Here is a 22,927-nt window from a genome sequence, read left to right on the forward strand (position 1 = left end):
CAGGGATAAACAAGAATGGAAATTTGTATCATAAATCAACATTAATTTTCAATTTGAGTTATGAACTTGGAGTTATGGAAATTTAAACAAAAATACAGGTTTAAATAATAAAATACTACTACTACTACTACTACTACTACTACTACTACTACTACTACTAATAATAATAATAATAATAATAATAATAATAATAATAATAATAGTGAAAGATCGTATCTACTTACCATCAAGGTAAGGATTTAGGATTTAGGATTTAGATTTCTGGGCTCCAAGGTAAGTAAATAGCTCAACTGCAGAATACATGTAAAATAAGCAGTACTTCAACTAAACAACCAGGAAATGCGTAACACAAGTTGTATATATGCAGTTCTACATGTACTTCTTGCTGCTTTTGCGTTGTGTACGTATTTTAAGATGTTTCACTTGTGTTTTAGTTAACTGTTTTCTGAATCTTTACACCCTATGGTTTTGTTCCAGAGGTTAAAGAAACATATTAGAAATCCGTTAATAGGATAGTGAAATCGTAACAATGATAGATCTATACAGGAATTGAACCTCCGACAAACACATCGTTATGCTCACCAGGCGAAAAGTTGTCAATGGTGTGCTCACAGAACCTATTTCAGTTGGAACTCGCAAATATCATCTACTTATCTTATTATCTATTTATAGTGCATAAAAATATCAATTCTCTGCTGTGCCCTCGTGTAGCGTAGTTGCTCATGGTCTCGCTTTTGGTGCGAGCGGTCCCTGGTTCGATTCTCAGTAGGGAAACTCGGTTGAAAAATTGTAAAAGCTTTTTCAGGCCAGCCACCCTGAGTGAAGTTTTCCTGGGTTTTCGTTATTCACACCAGGTAAATGCAGGAATGGTTCCCAACATATAGGTCCCAGGCCGCTTCCTTCCTTCCTCAATCCTTTCTTCTGTCTCTTTGCTCGGATAATGTGATCGCCAAGGGACGTCATCCCTCATACGTGGACGTGCCTTGCTAACATGACCATAGATGCTGAAAGCCGGAAATCTAAATCCTAATCCTAATCAATTCTCTACAATCCTCATCCCTATTCTCTGGGCTAGATAACTATTTCCTCAAGTTCGATTCCCAGTGGGAGAATATCTTATGTATTACATTGGTTCAAATCTTACTTTAAATTGTAGATTTCGTCCTACATAGCATCGAAGTTAGCAGAGGATGTAGACACAAATCAACCAGTCGATTCACTGCACGTTGCCTTCTACTCAGTTACGACAGAAAACTTACGATATACCGCATATCATATACCGCATATCTTACTACTAACAAGGCAATAACTGCCATATCTAAAGCAACAAGTAAATACTTACCTTGTCATGATAAAATCATTACTAAACCACATTTTCAGTGAGAACGAAACATACCACTACAGTAACAATGGGATACTTGCTTCTCTTACTATACATATTTTAATACTATCAAGAAAAAATAACTTATTACATATTGTTTAAGGTACGAAGGTACATATCTAACTGCGTCTTCTGTTGAATTATTGAATATGGAAGGAATCAAAATTTTTCAACTAATTGAAGTTAATAAAATGTTATTCTCATTGTTATTTTATTTGGACATGATCTCAGTGTATCTACTTTATAGAAATTATATTTAGAAATGGAGCGAAGCTAAAATCACTGTTATTATACAATATCCGAAATATTCTGCTTGCATTAAAATGAAGTCGACAAATTTTCCAGCTTCGCTTGCTACTGAGGCTTAACCATTTCGCAATTCTACTGAAATGAATTGAAAATCAATATCTTCTTTACCCTCTTTTTTTGCTCATTTCTACGTTGCCTTTACAAATATTATGCAAAAGAAATAGTATGTGGTGTGAACAAAGTTCCTTTGGGTTGAAATTGCAAGAAAGCAGACAGAATGAAAAGGTTACACAAGTGATGAAGAAGTCTTAATCCAGGTGTCATTTTCATCTGGAATCAGCGGGAGAAAGGAGGGGGTGGAAACCCAATTCCAAACCGGAATCAGAAATCCCTGCCGAGAGAACAGATCGCACACAACTTGACAGCCAACGAAAAGAAAAGAGTCTGATCAAGAAACGAATAGCAATCCATCAAGGTTTTGGCCTCCCTACAGAGTCCCTCGCAATCTTACACAGACAATAGGCTCTTTCTTCAAGTAAAAAGGGATTAATTTTCCAACGCACAAGTTGGCTAACCGCGCTTTCTGTTTCGATTCGTGGGACTTAATTACTTCCCCGCCGCACCACTCGAAACCGCCACAATCTTTCCATCTCCGGCGAAAGAATACCAACAGTGATGCGACAAAAACTTCGCTCCAGGACGTCAGAGACGCCATCCATTCCATTCCATAGACGTCCTTCCTTCTATTCCAAGTTCCGTAATCAGGCTTCTGTACTTTCAACGTTGAAATGCTCCTTGGAGAAGAACGGTTAGTTCACGTGCGTCAACAGCCTTTCTGCGCCAGAGACACGTGGAAAGTTATTAGTCGAATTCCGATTATTATGTTCAAGCTCTTCACACTCTGATCATATTTTAGGTTAATCCAAACTTACTTAGATGTTTGAATTTGCTAAGAAATTAATATAATACGTAGAGAAGGTATGATACAATGCAAATCATGTATAGCCTACGTAAATGACAGTATCAGAGATCTTAGTTCTTTAACTTTTGTCATTGATGGACAAATTGAAAATCATTCACTAGTTGTCAACTTTTGGTCTGCTATGACAAACTTCTTAAATTACAAACAAATGTTACACAAACAACATGGCTCATCTTAAATTAGTAATGAATAACATTGAAATTACTGTCAGTTACTGTTTAATTTAAAATTCCTCTCTTACGCTTAACTGTATTTTTACAACAATTCCAGAAAACACACTTGGCAGTAATTAGTTGTATTCCTTTTACTGAAATATCTTACAGTGTGCGGTTCCGTGTTATGTATCGAAAAAGTGGATTTTAAGTAGAGGACTAAGAAATTAATACTAGGTCACTTCAAGAAATATAGTAAGTCGCTAAATTTAAGGTGAACTGTGATTTTGTATGGAGAGACAAAGCGATGCGATTATTGCAGTTTCCATTTTGAATAAAGATGGTTAAAAAGTAGTGAAGAACAAATGCTCTAAACATGCCTCTATTCTTCTCTTTTCTGGTCATATGAACAGTATCATGAAATCAAATAACAATATTTGTAACTCAAAATTGCAATGAAAATTTTAAAAGTTATAAATACTTCATTTCTGAAAATTTGTATAGTGAAATCTCAAGAAACAGAATGATAAAAATTAGAATTACTAAAGTCACCTTAATATTTATGAACGCTCAATAGAAATTAAAATTTCTAATTACGGCTGCAGCATCAACGAAATACAGAGTGGCCCAAAAGTAGGTATACAGTCCCATATTGATCGGTTATGACATTTTATATCATTTACTTATTTTTATCCATATGGGTATTGACTTAGTTTCTTCCTTATCTATTCTTAATTTATTTTTACTTATACCTTAAGCTCGGAACAAACCAATGCAAGCCAAGTCATTATCTTAATAAATTAAAATGTCATACTTAATCGATGCTGGACTGTATACCTACTTTTGGGTCACTCTGTATAAATATCTGCCGACCATCGTGCGAATTTCCGCATAGACATTTATTGTTGAAATTCTCAAATAGTACGAACAATTATAACCCTTACGCACCAAAAATTCACAACATTGACTTTGTTTTATTATTACGTAGGAGTTTTAAAAGATTCTGTTGCGAAACCTAGTTAGTAATACAATCATTGGAAGATCTATAAAGAGTGAAATATAATTAAAAATATCTTGATTTTGGAATATTAGAATATTTGTGTTTCTTCTCAATTTTCAGATATCTTAAAATCACTGACTCCCAACCTTATGGAAGTACATTTACTAATGATTATGCTGATGTTTAAGTAGTATTTTGGCTACGGAAAGCTCATAATTACATTTTACGACGTTTTGTATGGGCGATACATTAGTACTACTTCCATTCTTATAGCCTTTTATAACAAGAATCTCAAAATTTGCTAAACAACTCCTACAGGGGCAAATATACGCTAGAATCTTAGAAATATCGCAGTTAAAGCACTACGAAATATACAAACTTTGTATGGAATGACTTTGCTGTTATTGACTTTATTCTTATATTTAAGTAATAGGTTTCAATGATTGTTTGTAGAGTTCTATCATTAACCCCTATAGAAAGTAAGAATATTCATTTGTGTATATGGTAACACTGTAAGTCCCGTGGATGTAGGAATTACTTTCTGTGAGATTTAAAGTTACACTTTAATAACTTACTGTATATTCTCTAAAACATTTAAACGTACTGAAAACTGGTTAAGCCAATTAGTTCTGAAATTAAAAAAAAAAAATCAATTGTGGTGACGACAATAGATCAAAACCTTAGGTTGATATATAGTTTTGCAAATTTTGTAGAATTAAAAAGGAAACTTTGATATCTCCTTTGTTACCGTAGTTGACTGCAGCAAATTGTTCTATTGTTCCTGTATCATATGTGTTGCTCCAGCACATACGCGTTTTCGGCGCAGGCGATTCCCGGCGGGAGCTCATGTCGTTCGGACATCACGTTAAACTGTAGGTCCACATTTTATATAGTCTTGCTGCTGAAAATGTCACTAAACTCAAATCAAATTCAATATATAATTGCTTCGTATTTTATGTGAGCTGGAAGTGTTTAAAATCCCATAGTCAATTCCTAGGTTTCCTCCAGAAGAGGATAAATGTTCTTCTCAATAGCGTTGGCAATATTTTATAGTAAAATATGTTTACAACGAAACAGCATTTTGTTCTTTTGAAGTAGCAGTAGCCGTATTAGTCACAGACAACACCATAATAAAAATAAAATAAAACATTGACCACTTTTTTTTTAAAAAAAAAAAACTTTTTCCAAGGCAGTTTTATGACCAGGGAACATCAAACTTCGTTACAGAAGAATATATAAGTACATTTTAATATTTATTTGGTGTCTAAGCTCCTTCGTGGCTATATGGTTAGCGCACGCGCGGTCAGTGCGGAAGGCGTGAATTCAATTCCCGGTGAGAGCTCATACGGTTCGAATTCCACACTAACAAGAAGGTTCATATCTTAAATAGTCTCTGTACTTAAATTAGCAAGATGTGGTGTCTAGAGTAAATTGCCTTATGAAGCAGTCTTTTGCTTCAAAGTGGGAAAGTTTCTGTTACGATCAGAAAAAAAAAAAAAAAAACGGAGATGAGCCATTTTCTCAGTAACTGTGCAACATTCATTCTAAGTAAAGGAAGGTCATGGATTATATCCTTTCTTAATGATCAATGCAGTCTAAAAAGAAAGTGCTCCAGAAAACGGAAGAAACGCGTAAGCGGAAGGGACATTTCTCCAGTCTGTCAATATCTGAACCACAAAGCTTTTCTGATAGTGATACCTAATTAAAGGTACTGGAATTGGTTTCTCCTCGTATGGAAATAGAATTCATTATTTCAGACAACTATACTTGTTTCAGAACATCTCATAAATATGGAGAGAGTATTTTTTCACAACTTGTAATTACCCTGTGTCTGCACTGCTAACAGGATATTGAACGACGATAAAGGAACACATCATAATACAGACAGTGACAGTAACCAGCCATTCACCATATGCTGGGATTTGTCAACTCGTGATCATTGTTACTCATTTGTTATTTTGATTGTTCTCCGTTGTCGACACATCCATAGCCTCTCGAAATCAAAGAGGGGTGAGATGGGAGTGAAGGATCGGAGGGGGTGAGGTGTGTAGATGCAAGGGTGAGGGAGCGCCATCTGCTGTCGGAATACAGACTAGTAACTGTTAATTGGCCGTGATTACCTTGTATCAACGTCCGACGAAGGGGGTAAGGGGGAAGCAATAGAGATCGCTTGCTTGGCTTCTCTCCATCGGCAGACGCAACCGCAAACACCAAGAAGGGAGCGTGGCCTTTCCTGTGACGTAATTGAATCTCGCCAGAGTGTTGCCAACTAGAATAGCACAAATCATTCTATTTCCCTTATGTTACGAAATATCCGGCTAATAATTATTGAGAAACCTTTTTCTTCTTAAATAAAACATTAGCAATGATTTTAATACTTCTCTAAAGTTTCATAGCATGAGGAGGAGATATTTAATTGACTTCGTGCCTAAATTAGCATTTTTTGCATTTTGTGATTTTAGTTAATGTATATTTTCGCTCTATTACACTCTCTGGGTGCGAGGGAATGTAAATCAAGATAAATCATTCATCCCTCAAACTGCTCTATGCCTGATTAAAAATGTCGCAGACAGCAGTAACATACGCAGAATTTATTTATTTATTGCTATCAACACAACAGGCATAAGCCCAATTATAGTGTTGGTGTATTACATAATACATTTACAATAGTTTTCTTAAACATAGAGTTCATATTACATATGTCAGTTTCTTTGTGTTCGATACATATTTTGTTATAAGTAGAACACATTCTCCAGATTGGTGATTTTATTAATACATTGGTCCTTACTTTTCTGCAATATAACACGCCAGAGTTATCAGGAAGAGTTTTAAGTATCGGGACATGAAAATTTAGTGTTGATATGAGATCCGTACAATTCGTTAAGGAAGGAGGTCAAGCTCCCAACTTAACCTTATTTTGGGTGTTTGTATAAATCTGTTACAGTTTATTTTTGTATAGTATCTTGCTCAAGGGGGTTTAAATCCTTCCTTTCGTATGCTACTGGAAGAAATTAATCTTTAATCTCTCTCTTTCCCCCTCTCATATATATATATATATATATATATATATATATATATATATATATATATATATATATATATATAGATATAGATATAGATATATAGATATATATATATATAGATAGATAGATAGATAGATATAGATATATATAATTTTTAAAAGTAATTTTCTTGACAACATAATTAATTTTCACTATTTATTATTCCTTTGGAGGGACAAAAAGAGAGGAGAAAGAATGGTGATTCTGAAATAATAATAATCGAGATTTCAATGTATTTACACGTTTCATGGCCTGTAGATACAGAAAAAGTGACTTTTCGATGTCTGTCCGTCTGTTTGTCCTGATGTCCACTCACCTAGAGGCCATATCATTCAATGTATCGAGACCAAATTTTAAACTTAAGGTTTTTATGTGATTCATCAGGGAAGTTTTTTTTTTTTTAATTTTCTTCCTACCTCTAAATTAAGGGTAGTTCACTGAAGGGTGAAAATCAAAATTTTCGATTTTCTCAAAAACGGCTCTATCGATTTTGTTCATATTTCATTAATCAGTTTTCCAATAACAGTCTTATATTATGGCATAAGCCATATCTCTGAAGAAAAGTGGGGAAGGGGTAGTTTACGCTTGAGGGGTGAGTTTCAGACGATTTTCTCAAAAATGACTCAGACGGTTTTGTTCATCTATATTATAAAATTGAAAGTGACTATGTTTGTGACCCTTAAACTCTTGAGCCACCCGATCGATCTCAATCAAATTTTCAACATAGATGAGGCTCGGACCTAGAATGACTTTTATCATTTTACTTTGATGGTGCAATGTAGGAGGGAGAAAGGAAGATATATATATATATATATATATATATATATATATATATATATATATATATATATATATATATATATATATATAACAAAAATTGAAAGTCTTTGTGGCTTTGTCACTCTTGAACCACCTGACCCAGCGGCACTTTTTTGCAGTGGTGCCAAAAACATTAGGACTGGATCAAGGAGTGGGCTCGTGTTCTCTTCTTCAATGAATGCAAATTTAGTCTGACTAGTGATTCTGGGCATACGCTCATCTGGTGCACAAAATAATCCTACAACATTGTTGAACATGGTCATTTTGGTGGTCCAGTGTTCTTGTGTGGAGAGGCATAATGTTTCATGGACACAAGACCTCTCGATTTTGGAATGCGGTACACTCACCAGTCAGTGTTAATTTCATATTACTCCTTCTCCACGTGCGTCTTTTCAGAGATGCAGTTGGCCCTAACCTATTCGTTATAGATGAAAATGTGTTGAACACAGCCGGTAGCGAACCTTTTGAAACGAGAGGATTTTATGTGAATGGACTGGCTTGCCTGTTTCCCCGACTTGAATCCCATAAAGTACTTTGAGATGCTATAAAGAGACGTCTTGCAGCATGCCAGATGCAGTAAGGACCATCAAACAGTTATCAATAGCGCTGAGGGGTAATGGAACTCCATATCACGATAACTAATTATAGATTTTGTTAGCAGCATACGTATGAGCACGTTACATAACATGCATTGCTGTCCGTGGTGATCAAACACACACACACACACACACACACACACACACACTTCTAAAGATAATTTCACTGCTGTAATGTCAGGGGAGGGGGCATCGTGAGTCGCAGTGATTTCAGATTAAGTAACGGTCTCTGTATAAAACTGTCTGTTTTGTTATTCTAATTGCATCTTTCTTGTACCATACTACTTTCCATACATGGTTTGAGTTTCGTCAATCTATACTAGCTGGGAATGACACGGTATGCGAAAATTTCTTTCCTCCTTAAGTTTTGCACACCAGTGTATATCATGATATGACATATTTCAAATTAATAAGAACCAAGTCACGGGGGACTGAAAGGTTGAGCTGTTCCCATAATTTTCATTCTCAAAATCTGCTTATAGAAAATCACATCCAATCACATAGATGCTTTCCAAATGTCGTTTGCTCTAATAATATCTCAAACAGTTCCACAGATATGCAAAATGTTTAGAGATTGTTATATTGCTTGAAACTATGTATTTGTAGATTTTTTTTCTAACTTTTGTTTCTTTCTTTTGCTTTTGCTTTTGCAACTCAACAGCAGTAGCTTTTCGTAGTTGTAATCATGACAAATTCTTACAATTGCGCAATTTTAAGCTGTGTTGCAAACTTTAACTATGGCTATCGTATCTCCGGAATTGATTGATGTATTAAATTGCTGTAAACGTCATTATCGTCTTTACATCTACTGAAAACCATATTCTATGTGGCTCGTTGTGATACTTATTCATGTTTTGTTTCCCATTACAAACCTTCCCTTTCTTCTCTTATTTTTATCTGATGTTACGTGCATGTATTTTTTTTCAGTGTTTACTTGCAGCCCCAGTGAATTCGTAAGTTCCTCTAGTTCGTTGTAAAGCTTCCTGAGTTCGTATTACGTTCTCGTCAAGATGGCGATGTCATCTGCATAGGCGCATATTTGGCTGGTTTTATTGATAATTGTGCCCCTTTTATCTATTTCCCGTATTGCAATATGCAAGGCTATTATGAATAAAGTTGTTGGCAGCCCGTCTCCCTGTTTTACTCCCTTTTTGTACTCGAATTCTTCTCCTACTCTGTGTCCTACTTTTACTTTTGCTGTAGTTTGTTCCAGGATTATTTTAACTAAGTTGCTCAGTTTTGGGAGGATCTTGAAGTGTTCTAGTCCCTGTAGAAGACCATTTCTATCTATACTGCAGAATGCTTGTTTGTAGTCTCTAAACAGAATGTGTATATCTATCCTATGTTCGTAGCACTTTTCTATTGCCTGTTTCATCACAAGTAGCTTTTCTGTTGTTTCTCTGTTTATTCTAAATACACTCTGGTACTCTCCGATTATTCCTTCTGTAAATCTCTTTATTCTGTTATTAAGTATGCTTGTGAATATTTTATAGACTGTGTTCAGTAGCACTATTCCTCTGTAATTTGAGCAATTTGTTTTGTCTCCTTTCTTGTGTATTGGATTCAGTATCCCCACTTTCCAATCTGATGGTAGTGTTTCTTCTTCCCAGAGTCGTCTGATCATGTTGCCTATTTCCTTCATCATCTCTGTGCCTGCATATTTTATTAGTTCCGCTGTTATATTGTCTTCTCCGGGGGCTTTGTTGTTTTTAAGTTTCCTGATAGCATTCTCTACTTCTTCATCGCTTGGTATTTTTACTTGTTGATGCTCTACGATATTTCCTCTCTCCATTACTTCCAATTGTAGTGTTGGATTTAGCTGCTTTTTAAAGTATTCCGTCCATCTTTGCATGATACCCTGTTCATCGGATATTATGTTTCCTTTTTCGTCTTTACATCCAATCGGTTGTGCCTGGAATAATTTATTCATGTTTTTGACTGCTATGTATAATTTTCTTGTTTCGTTTCTTCCACTCATCTCTTCAATTTCTTCTATTCGCTGTTTTACCATGTCTCGTTTCTTATTTCTACATATTTTGTTTGCCTGCCTTCTCATTTCTTTATATGCTTCTAAGCATGCTCTCGTTGATCTTTGTATCATTTTCTTTCTTGCTTCGTTTTTCTTTCCGATTGCCTCTTGACATTTCTCGTCGAACCACTGTTGTCTTTTTGTTTTTTTTTCCGTCGTCCTACTGTTTCTTCTGCCGTTTCTGTTATTATTTCTTGGATTTTATTCCATTGTCCTTGCACTGTTGGTATTCTTTCTTCTCTTGATTTATGTGCCCATTTTAACCATATCCTGCATTTATATTCCTCTTCTTTTTCCTTCTTTTTTTGTTGGTCTAATGTCCCATTTTGTTTTCGTGTTTCCCCTATATACCAATTTCCTACTGATCTTCTCTCTAAGTTTAGCTTTGACCAGATAATGATCTGTTTCGCAGTTGTATCCTCTGTAGCTTCTTGTGTCCATTATAGATGAGGAGTGTCTATTGTTAATGAGAACATGGTCTATCTGATTGACCGTCGTGCCATCCAGTGACGCCCACGTTCCTAGATGTACTCTCTTGTGAGGGATGCATGTAGCTTTAATCGTGAGATTGTTCTCTATTGCAAACTGAATGAGTAGGTTGCCATTGTTATTACTTTCTTCGTGCAGTGAATGTTTTCATGTAACTTTGATTCGTGCATCATTTCTTCCTACTTTTGTATTGAAGTCTCCGATTACTATTACTATGTCGTATCTGGGTATCCTGTTATACGTCTCTTCTAGTTTCTCGTAAAATCTTCCTTTACTGCCATGTCTTTGTCTTCTGTTGGGGCATGTGCTATTACGATGGTGATGTTTCTGAATCTTCCTTTCATCCTTAGTATACTTACTCTCTCGTTTATAAGCGTAAATTGCAGTACGTTATTTCTGACATGCATATCTATCATAAAGCCTGTACCAAACTGACCGGTTTTTCCTTGTGTTCCGCTGTAGTAGATAGTGTAATTTTCGTTATTAATTGTTCCCGTGTCTGCCCATCTTATCTCTTGAAGTGCTATAACATCTATGTCCTTCATGACTATTTCTCGTGCTATTGCTTTTGCTTTACCTTGTATTAACATTGATTGGACGTTCCATGTCGCTATACTCAGATCCTTCTGCCGTTTTCTAGTCCTATCTATTGAATCCTTTCCATTTTTCTTAGGCTCCGGTTTCTGTTTCTGAACGAATTATATTTTTCTGTGATTGGGTAGTTAGCCCTATACACAACCCCCAACTTGGAGTACCAGGGGTTTTCTGGCGGGGTTCTCTTCTAGCCTTTGTGGATCTCTCCACTGAAAAGTTAACGTTGACCCTTTTGTGAATAATGCCATTTTCCACATGATGTATGAGGAGATACTTGTTACTTCTTAAAAGTGTAAATGGATCCTTTTTTTTCTCTTTTATTAATACACACAAAACACGTAATTTGATTAATTAATCCGTTTACATATTTCATATTGATAGATTTCAGTGCGTTGTTTCTTAGGACTTTATTCACGTCAACCATACACCACTGGATTAATTAGTTGGAATGGGATTTAAATTCCTTTCAGCACCGAGCCTATAAGAGTCGTAAGTCTACAGCTTAAGGTTGGATCCAAATCATGATTTCCGGCTCCTCCGGATCCAAATCATGATTTCCGGCCGGGAATTGAACTCGGGTCTCCTCTGCCGAAGACGCGCACGCTAACTATATAGCCACAATGGAGTTCACCATACCACTAGAGTCAATACTGAAATATCAATTACGAAAGACATGACACATAAAGAAAACTTGGTTCTTTAAATCGTTGATGTAATTTCAACGCATTACGTTTACAGGAATAAGTTACACGTTACAAATCGCATATTTATATGCCTAAATATAGAATATGATACAGTAAAAATCAAAACTTTACACATAACTTGTGTGAAAGGAATGTAGACCAAATTGATCCAGATCTTTGTTCCTTGTTAACCGAATTTCTAAAATATCCACAGCATGCGTGTACGTGTGTATTAAACGTCAGGGTATGATTTAACATATCTCAACACTCGGAACAATATTTCCAATGTTAAGCAATATTTCTATTGTCTAGCACAGTGTTTTACACACGTATACTTGGTATATGAGGAAAATATTTAAAAAAAAATACATGTATATATATTTACAATATGAGGCACAAATAAATTCAGAGATTAATAGTTGTAGGTGTTTTGTTGTTCTAAACAACATCCAAACTCTGAGTCTCTCTCCATCTCTTTAGAAACATCTCAATGAGCAAGCAACACTTGATGAAAGATTAAGAGCGGGAGGATAAACGAGGGGTCACAGAGATTTTGTGAATCGGCCTCTCCCATCCATTGCCCTGTAGCCATTGAAGGTATTGAGGGAGGGGGAGACAGTTTATCCTATTCACCGAGCCAAAAGCGGCGAAGCGAAGGGGGAAGAGAGAAGCGGTTACGAACACATTTAGTTGCCTCCCAACATGTGTGGTATATCGACAAGAATTAGAGCATCTCCCACAAAGAAATATTCACCGAACCATTGTCATCGACAATGCAATACACCATTGAATAGCGCGACCCAGAAGTACAAGAAAGGAAGTGACAACAGCACTTGCATGCATTAGTGTTTGTGCATTAGAAGACTTCTTTATCATTCATTAATCAATATTCGTCTGTGAAACTTCTCAAAAGCTCAAATTCAGATGACACTTTTTTTTTAAAATTGTTATTAACAAACTTGGTGATTATAAAATTGTATGTTCGTAAAATAATTACGATATGAAGATTATGATATTTGTTAAGATGACGATACGAACTGAATAATATTATAACTTTTGCTGTAAGTTCCAACATTACATGTTTTGAAGGGCATAAATGATCATTACATTAAGCAGAATATATTAGCACATGGAATGGCAATTAATAATTAACATTATAAAAAAGAAAGAAATTGAGAAAGTATTCACGATAGCAAAAGTATTAGTTGATTAACAGTTTAACTTTAATTTGGAAAGAGCAACATTTGTTATGTGGACATTTAGTATAATTAACTTCCTCGTGGCTAATCGGTTAGCATACTGTCTTCGGCCTGGGAGACCCAAGTTTGATTATCGACGGGAATTCGTGTGTTTTGAATCGAACGTTATATGTCTACATCTAGTATAGAATTGGTGCTGAAAGGCGCATTCAACTAGAAACTGACCAACAAATTCACTGTCATGGATGGAAATCTACCCACATAGGTAGATAATTAAAAAAAAATGTGCAAATGTATATGATGAACGTTCTTCTTCAATTGTGACTATGTGTATTCAATTGAAAACTTTTAGAGCTTTTGGTGAATAAAAAGTGAATCAAGTAACGCAATTTGAATTTGTAAGAAAACTTTGTATTAAAAAAAGTGCACCGTGATCCATCAACTAACACAGTATGGCCAGATCTACTAGAGAAAATGTGTCATATCTCTAATAAAATGAATATATCGTTGGTGGGATGTGCACTTACAAGAGTAACGTTGCGAGATTCATTAACGACGTAATGTTTAAATACCATTTGATTCATAGAAAACTTCGGGTATCGTGTGTTTTATGTAACCTGAAGTAAATTTTGGAACTGATTTTCTTATTTCAATATTCTTATGTAACACACGAAATGGAAAACAACAAATGTTATTTGCGGCAACCTCCTTACGCTGTAACACTCTCGAATAATAATAGTAAAAAATGTTTGGTTATTTTTGTATAAGTCACTTCAGTTCAGAGATTATACTTGATGCGCTGAGACGTTATGCTTTCAATGTGTTTCAAAGTGACAAAAGTGAAAGCGTGTTGTATGGCGATATACTGGTTGACTTATAAATGTGTTTGCTAGTTTCTATAATTTCTTTTCCATAGGTCCCAGTTATGTGTTGCTGAAATTATTGGTAGATATATGCGACTGTTTTCAAAAAATATAGCTTATACTCACCCTTATATCTTCATTACATCCCTGAATTAAAGTATATGTATGGTGAAGTATAAAAATATTAGGCAGGTATACGCCATATAGCCCCACATGCCCTTCATTACATCATTGATAGGTTCGTAGTGTTAAGTTTTTCTAAGATACTCTCTCAACACTAGCGAGTCTAAGGCCTGTTTGACAAGGAAGCATTTTTTAAGAGATTTCTTGTAAAAATCTTATCATTACCCTATTGTGTAGAGAAGTCTGTTGTTCAATTGCAAATTACTGTATATCATTTAATGCATTGATGGATTGTGAAAGATTCGAAGGAAGTTAGGACATAATCGACCAAAGTTAACTATAATCAGGAGATGAAAAGTAATATCTGTCGAAATTCGAAAGTTGATTTAAGGCAATAAATGGCTGACAGAATATAAAATGAAAATATCATTGGTTTGCTTTTCATGCCTGTTATTTGAAGGAAATTAGCAGTGGACCTAAAAAGTGTAATATATTTGGGGCCTTTGCTTGAAAAAAAATAAACAAGCATGAGAACTATAGAAAAACGCATGAATACTATCTGAATTCTACTAATGTGAGCACCAGGGACCCACCCACACGGGGGTCCACCAAGTTCGGATCTCCGTCGAAAGTGTGTAACTTGACATACATTTGTACACTTTCATATTAGTACTATACTTGTTTAGTACAGGAATGATTGATGAGCCTAAATATTTCGTCATACACTTCATCTGTACTTTTTTCTCTTATAAAAACATTCTTATGGAGAATATTCTATAGGTGACAGAACTTAACAATTAGTTATCGTTTTTCGTCTGTGGAATTACACAGGGTCAATAGAACATAAACGTAATGCCTTGCAGTATTGAATCCCTTCAAACTTTGGACCAATCGCAACAAAAGTGTTTGGGTTCACTCCTGGTAAACGCGCCAACTATTCTATCAAACTCATTTTCATTCTCATTTTTACTAGGGCTCATAATAATCTTGTAGAAAAGAGTCATAGTCGCTTACTTTTGGTTGATTTTGGGTGTGTTGTATGTCTCTATTACGAGTTTAAAGTTTCAGATAACTCTAATGTTTTCAGTGGTTTGGTTGACTTTATGAAATCTCTTGCTCTCCTCATTTGACTAATGACTAGTGTATGCCTTTGGTGCACAAGTCCAAGAAACTCAGACCATTTAAAGAAAAAAAGGACTTGTTTTAATCTGTACTGTGCTGGCTTGTCAATTAGGTTCATTTAATTGAATCAGCTCTCCAGTTGCCTCGTGATGGCTGCTCAATACAGAATCCTTTGTATCCAGTCAATAACCAAACCTGGAATCACTGATACCAAAACCACATGTGTAGACGTGCATATCAATTGTGCACAGAAGGGGTTATTCTCATGATGACATTTTGCAAACTTATAACGAACTCAAATTATTACAGAGATGTAATGTATCCTGACGTAAAAAGTTAGAACTCCAGATTATCCTGGGCACTCACTGTCAAAATCCTGACTGAAATTCTTACTGTAACCCTATATTTGATATATCTGAGCTATACAAATGTAAAATTATGTAAAATTGTTCTGATTAATGAAGATAATAAGTAATATCAGTACCAATTTTTTAAAAGATGTATTTACTGCAATTATAAGGCCAAATTGATATTGCATTTCGTAGGGAATTATTGCACTTCAATACATTTTTTTTTGCATGTATCCGTGTCAAATAATTTACACCCATTCGTAAGATATTTATTTGTTATTTGTTTGACGTGCATTTTTTTCAAATATTTAAAAAAATTGCAATCTTTGATTGTAGGTAGTACGTTAACTTTGACAGAAGGTGTAAATTATATATGAAACATTGAATTTATGCAATTCAGCATCACATCAGGTGCATATAAAATATATTTGCTGCATCTAAATTAATTTGTATAATCACAAACCCATCTCCAATTGTGTTTTGCTGGTAATTTTTAAGTTATTTCCAATTTGGTTAAATAGTTGAAAGTTTTCCCTCTCAGTAGTGTTTGTATTTATTTATTGCAGATTCTATGGATACGGCTACGTCTTAGCTGTTAATAAAGTCTGCCTCACCTTCCTGATGCAGCCCTTTCTTCCTGGAGTAATGGCGACGGAGGCGTCCGTAAGTCTTACACCTCTTTGGTCGCCTGTAGGAGAGAATTTAAGCAAGGATCAAGGGGAAACAAAGAATGGCCACGAGCCGGTACGTACCACGACTCCTCCTACATCTCCTAGTAGTACCCAATCTAGCAAAGCAGAACTTTTGACTTTCTCTATCGCAAAAATTATGGAACCAGCTCCGAGTAAGCCGCGTTCTAAACCTGTTGTGTCCACAAGTACTACTTCCTTTCAAAATAATTCTGACGATGCTTCAAAGAAGAAAGCAACTATACCATCCGAAATTACTCCATTGCATCCAGCGGTGCTTCCTCTACCTCAGCTTCCTGGTGGTGGACTTAGCCTTCCATTTCCAGTTCCTGGATCGGCAATGATTGACTCTGCTTTCAAGAAATACGTTCCATCTGGAAGCAGTTCTTCAACGTTTGGAGCAGTTGCAGCAACAGGATTTAGGAGTCAAGATTTTCTTCAACAATATCCTTTGCTCTATTACCATCCGAGCACAGCAAGTCATTTGCTAGGTCAAACACATTCTCACAGAGGACGCCATGGAGAGTCTATTGCTACAACGGCAGCGGCTACTGCAGCGGGACTTGCAGCATTACAGAAACTTGACCTCTTACGACTATCTGTGAGCTCCTACGGTCAGTCTGGATTTAGAAGTCATCCTCAAACGACTAGTCTTCACACCCATATCTCACACACTGCAGACAATTTGTCTACTCGCAGAGACAATATAACGACTGAGGAAGAAGAAAATGTTAAAGAGGCATCTCAAAGTCGTCGAATAGTTTCTTCCCCGATAGCTAGCAGTTCTAATACCTCGATGTCGGAAACAGCGGAGAAAGATCGTCTACCAGTTGAAGTGTTAAGTAGTGGAAATACGGAAAGCGAATCACAGGAAAAATCAGGGTTTATTGTGCGAAACAACAAAAGGGTAAATGGTTCTAATTTAAACAGTTCCACGGGTGGAACCAGTAATTCTGAAAGAAGTGTGGGGAATGTGGGGAAACAAAAGACTTTCACCTGTCCCGAGTGTGGAAAAGTTTTCAACGCACATTACAACTTGACACGGCATATGCCTGTTCATACAGGAGCTCGTCCGTTCGTGTGTAAGATATGTGGTAAAGGATTTCGACAAGCATCCACATTATGTCGTCATAAAATTATACACACAGCAGAAAAGCCACATAAGTGCCAAACTTGTGGAAAGGCGTTCAATCGTAGCTCTACATTAAATACCCATACAAGAATCCATGCTGGATATAAGCCGTTTATATGTGAATTTTGCGGGAAAGGCTTTCACCAAAAAGGAAATTATAAAAATCACAAACTTACTCATAGCGGGGAGAAAGCGTATAAATGTTCCATTTGTAGTAAGGCTTTTCACCAAATTTACAACTTGACTTTTCATATGCATACGCACAACGATAAGAAGCCATTTACGTGCAAAATTTGTGGCAAAGGCTTCTGTAGAAACTTCGACTTGAAGAAACATATGCGAAAATTACATGACAGTGTTAGTCTAGCTGCTTTAGGAGGCGTCAGAAATAATGTAATGGTTAGTGGAAGTCTAGGCGGAGCTAATTCCGTTTCAGCAACCCTGACTACAACTACTGCACAACCTTCTTTGCGGAATCTGGTGGTGTCTTCAGCAACTTCTCCAACTGCTTTAGTACATTCATTTCCTCCAACATCGGCGGTTGGTACAGTGGCAACCGCATCATTAGCTGCAGGCATTCATGGCGCAAGCCTTGGGCATCCAACACCTACCAATCATGCTTTCCTTACACCATTTTTGATTCCCCCTCCAGGGCCGTCAGCATCTGCGTATATATCCAAGATTCCTGCTCTTTTATGACCATCATCGTCTCTTTAGCTCTGAATGTTAATGTCTAGGAATTTCTCATGAAATTTCCTCCTCGCTTCTAAGTCGAAAGTAAACTCATCAAGAAACGCCCTAAGAAACAAGTGAGACTAAGGACATATCAAGAATCTCTGATACATCCGTTTATAAAGCTGCTGATAACGTCAGAAAATAACGCATTAGTGTTCTTTGTTTTCAATTATACAATCTGTACTCGTAACTGAAATTAAGTGTAAATGTTTGTGGATCCAATCAAGCTAAGAAGTTACATTGACCGGAAACTTTGAAGGAAGAAGTTAGAATAGATCATGTATCATTGAAGGATTTCTTTCTTACTTTTATGGCAGACCACGTAATAACAAAATCTGATAATGCAGTACTTTCAATCTTCAATGTATTTCTAAAGATTGTTACTCTCATTAAAAAAAAATACTGCTTTTACACTGTATATTATTTAAATGCTGTTTAAAGAGTATGAACAGTAAATAACTACATCAGATGTAAGGTATTTTATAATTTTAAAGATACAGCCCATTATAATATACGATTACTTATAAGAAATGCTTTGGAAATACTTAACACAGAAAGCTGTTTGGAATGTTATCGAAATATAAATTTCTGCAAAAACTGTTCACGTTCTGAATGTATTTCAAATAAAGAAACGAACATTTCAACGAATATAATCAAGTAATTATATAGATTGCTTAATTGTTGGTATTCTTTAGCGATAATTTAACAGACTATAAGCAACACAAAAAAAAGTGTTTATATCTAGGAGACTAGTACATGGATGTTTGTTTCCAGATTGCACTGAAACATATCTAGTCAATTATATTTATACAAGAGTTTTTTTCTTCACAAAACTAAGTTTTTAAATCAATAAAAATGCAATATATTTGAATTTAATGGCAGAATAAAATCAGGTGTTTAAGGAGACAGCATTTGAGAATTTAATGACAGAATAAAATCAGGAGTGAAGGGAGACAGTATATGTGGTATATTTGATTCTGCGCATTGTTTTGTTACTATTTAATAAAAGGAAATTTCGATTATTATCAAACTGCTTATATACTATCAACAGTTATTTCTTACAGAAACATGAACATTATTGTACTTTATGCGAAATGTATGTTTTAACCAAAGATGAGGAAATAGTTCTATTCCAATATTCTAGATTTACGAATAGCTATTCTCAGAAATTATGTATTTTATATCCTAATAATCAAAGCAGTTTTATAACGAGGAATCAGGAGAATATTTCCTTGCTAAGTTTCATTTATTAAATCTGATCATAAAGCAGTGGAAAGGATTGTATTGGAAATGAAACCTATGTAAGGTTTGGTTAGGTTTTGTAGACTTAACAATTGTAACAATTATATTGACATGATATTTGGAAACTCGAGTACAATACCAGTAAACCTTTAGATTTAAGACGGCGTAAAGAAAGTAATACTATCTGCTTTACACTTCATTTTACTTGAAAATGATAGTTGGAAAACAAAAGAAAGATCATTTTCATTATAATTAAATTTGTCATTCAGATAAACAACCAAAACGATTTATTTTCCACAAACGTTTACACTACGTATAACGTAAGAATAAAAGGAATGAAAATTCAATGCAGATAAGAGTGTTGAAAAAAATTAAATATCTTCGCAGACATTATTTTCCGTTTATTTATTTTATCTTTGTCTTTTGTTGAAATAAAAACATTTTATGCTCTTTGATGAATTTAAATATAATATTGTTATTTACGGATCTGTATTATATTGCTTTGCTGTTCTATATCTGCCCTTAGAATGTTACAGAAATTTCAAATTGGCAATTTTTCTCAATGCTATCTTTTTCTTGAGTCTCCTGACAGGAGGGTCGCGTGTTTCTCGCTTCTTTCTTCCCTTCTTGCGTCTTTTTCATAGAAATATCCCAGTAATCCGCCAGATGGCACTGAATAGAGGTACCGTGGACACCACAGGTGAAGGAACCCTCTCGGCTAGAAGAGGAGAGCATTGTAGGAAGGGATTTAAGCTCCTCCTTGTCCAGTCACGTGGAAAGACCGTAGAACCCTCCCAGGATTTTCCATCTTCTCCACAGGCCATTTTCATCTCAGTCTTTTGCTTTATATTACATAGAAACAGCGATGTTGCCAGTTTTGCTTCTAAACCATTGATAAGTGAAATAAAACGTAACAAATTTCGATATGTGGACGTCTCATATAGCCTAGATGCTGGAATGGGACTTTGAATACCAAAACAAACAAAGAAACAATATGTTAAACTATAAAATAGTTATACATTTAACAAGTACTGTAACATAGGCCAATACACTGTTAAAATTTCTGCTGAAAAGTAGATAAATAATTGTCTTTCGAATAGTTGAATCTGATTCAAATCGAATTCAGTCTACTTGTGAACAAATGTGAGAGCTCCTGAAAAGTTAGATTTATTTATTGGGAGAAGTATGTCGAAGTTGGAATATTTAGTTGGAAATACGATATTATCTTCTAAAACTTGAGCTAAATTCGTTTTAAAAATGGTTCTAATTATTTTCTAAGAAAATATACGGAAACAAATACGAATAGGCCTTTTTATAAAATAGATTGTGTTAATAAAAATAGGCTAACTACTTTCCGCTGCTTAAAATCCCCCTTTTTAAATATTGTTGTTTCAGAAATTGCTTTGATAATATTTTGCAGTCCTATTCACTGCTTGAAATGAATTCTATTACATTTGCAGAAGTACGAAAAGAATTGAAGACAATTTTCACTTCATGTTAAGTGTTGGACTTAAAACGTACAATATTTTAAAGTAATGTGACTCTTCTTTGTCTGCAGAAAAATTTCAAACTGTGAAAGAAAAAATCTTATTCTCTTCTTATACAAGTATAAACACGAATTATTGTACAGCATGTTTGTAAATAACGACTGCGGTATATAGAGTATTATTTATAAATTCCAATATCTACATCAGTGTAGAAAACAAATTGTAGATCTTTACCTCTATGTGTGGGTGAATGGATATATGTATGTGAGCTATTTGAAATCATTATGTGAAGAGTTGCGTTACATTCTGACAGAAAAGGGCATTGTGCAGGTTATAAATATTACTTCCTATATATATATATATATTGTGTCGAACGTTATTGTATAATCAAATGTAAATTAAAAGAGTGTTGTATCATCGTGATGTGTTTTACAGATTGTTCCATAAAATCTGTATTTCTCAAGAAATTGTATTTATTGTACATGAACAGGAATATAATATATATAAATATATATATTATAGAAAGATATCATTATAAAAATTTTCACCTTAACCAATTTTGTTTTATTTCTCAAATACCGGCTCACTTTATGGTAATTGTCTCAAAAATAAAATATCTTAGACTCAGCACCAACAAAGAGGAAAGAGAGAGAGAGAGAAAAAAGAAAAATATAGTATTCTCTAGAGTACTTTATTCTATTGGTACTGTATGTACAAGAACATTATTAAACTCTAAAACTTATATGAATTCAAAACTAAAATTACCCACACTGTTTTCTTTTTAAATATAAATTCTTTTAATCTTGTCTCCTACAAGTGATAATCATAGCAGTTCTTCAACATTAATTTTCTGTGGCACAGTTCGTTAATACTGCTTCATCAGATATGCAAGTTTTGCAGGGATCAGAACTTAAAAATTGCCTATATGGAACGTGGCCAATACTTCACATTAGATTTGTAAATTGGAAAGTATATCATGTTATTATTTTCGTGTGTTTGAAAATCAATTTTGTTTTATTCTTTACTTGAAGATTAAGTTGATTATTTTTGATAAGTTGCAAATCTCACAAAAAAGAAACTTAAGAAAGAAAAACTTTGTAAGAATATGGCCAGGATAATTGGATGGCAATTTTACCAACTTAGCATTGAATATATCAGACATCGATGTTTTTTTTTCTCGTATACATGTAGCACGGACTCTACGTATTCGCTCGTATATATACGGCTACAAACCGGCAAGTTTGGGAAGCACATAAATATACCTATGGCATCCATAAATTATTTCACCTATTCTTAATATTTCAGGCGCTAAGAATCTCATTATTCCATTGTTATGCAGAACCACCTCTTTGACAGATGATTACAGGAGCCGAATAGTATTGGTGGAAGTTACGAAATACAACAAATCAGGGGATTATCATATTTAGTACTTGGGAAAATATAGCCGTGACAGTTAGTAGTGATTAGATTTTGAGAATGAATTTTCAAGATAAGAAAACTGAAAGACAAGAAGCAGAAGACAAAAAGTCAAAGTCGATTAACAACAACAAAGACAAATACTATGAAGAGATAATTACATATCAAATGATCAACTCATCAAATGATAATGAACACATGTTCACAAAATGTGGAGAAAATGAACGGGACGAACAATATAAATGTAAAATATAATTTTGCCGTTATTACAGCACAGTACTTGCTACTTATTAGCTTCTAATTGCTTTCTGTTCATTGTTAGATGAAAAAGAGTTCTGTTGTAAGCCACACAGTCCAACAGAAAGTAACGAAAGTTATGCAATACTGTATTCATCTGAAGAAACATCGTACATTGGAACAATATAACGCAAGATCAGAATTAGCATTAATAATGATTACCTAAAAATCAAGATACCATTTTTTAAAAATGTATATGGCTTTAGAGAATATCAAAATTTATTCAAGTTCGCACA

At 34.8% G+C, this 22,927-nt stretch overlaps 1 protein-coding gene across 1 annotated transcript in view; it reads left to right on the forward strand.

The window, feature by feature from the left end:
- Positions 1-21,826, forward strand: part of LOC145688288 (uncharacterized) — an 85,320-nt gene extending 63,494 nt beyond the window's left edge. Inside the window, exon 2 of the mRNA XM_081762283.1 lies at positions 16,260-21,826. Coding sequence (XP_081618409.1) covers positions 16,315-18,213 — 1,899 coding nt within the window. The 5' untranslated portion in view covers positions 16,260-16,314 and the 3' untranslated portion in view covers positions 18,214-21,826. The remainder of the gene's footprint in view (positions 1-16,259) is intronic.
- The last annotated feature ends 1,101 nt before the right edge of the window (positions 21,827-22,927 follow it).

This window comes from Thermobia domestica, chromosome 6, assembly GCF_964235325.1.
Source record: "Thermobia domestica chromosome 6, izTheDome1.hap1.1, whole genome shotgun sequence".
NCBI classification, from domain to species: domain Eukaryota; kingdom Metazoa; phylum Arthropoda; class Insecta; order Zygentoma; family Lepismatidae; genus Thermobia; species Thermobia domestica.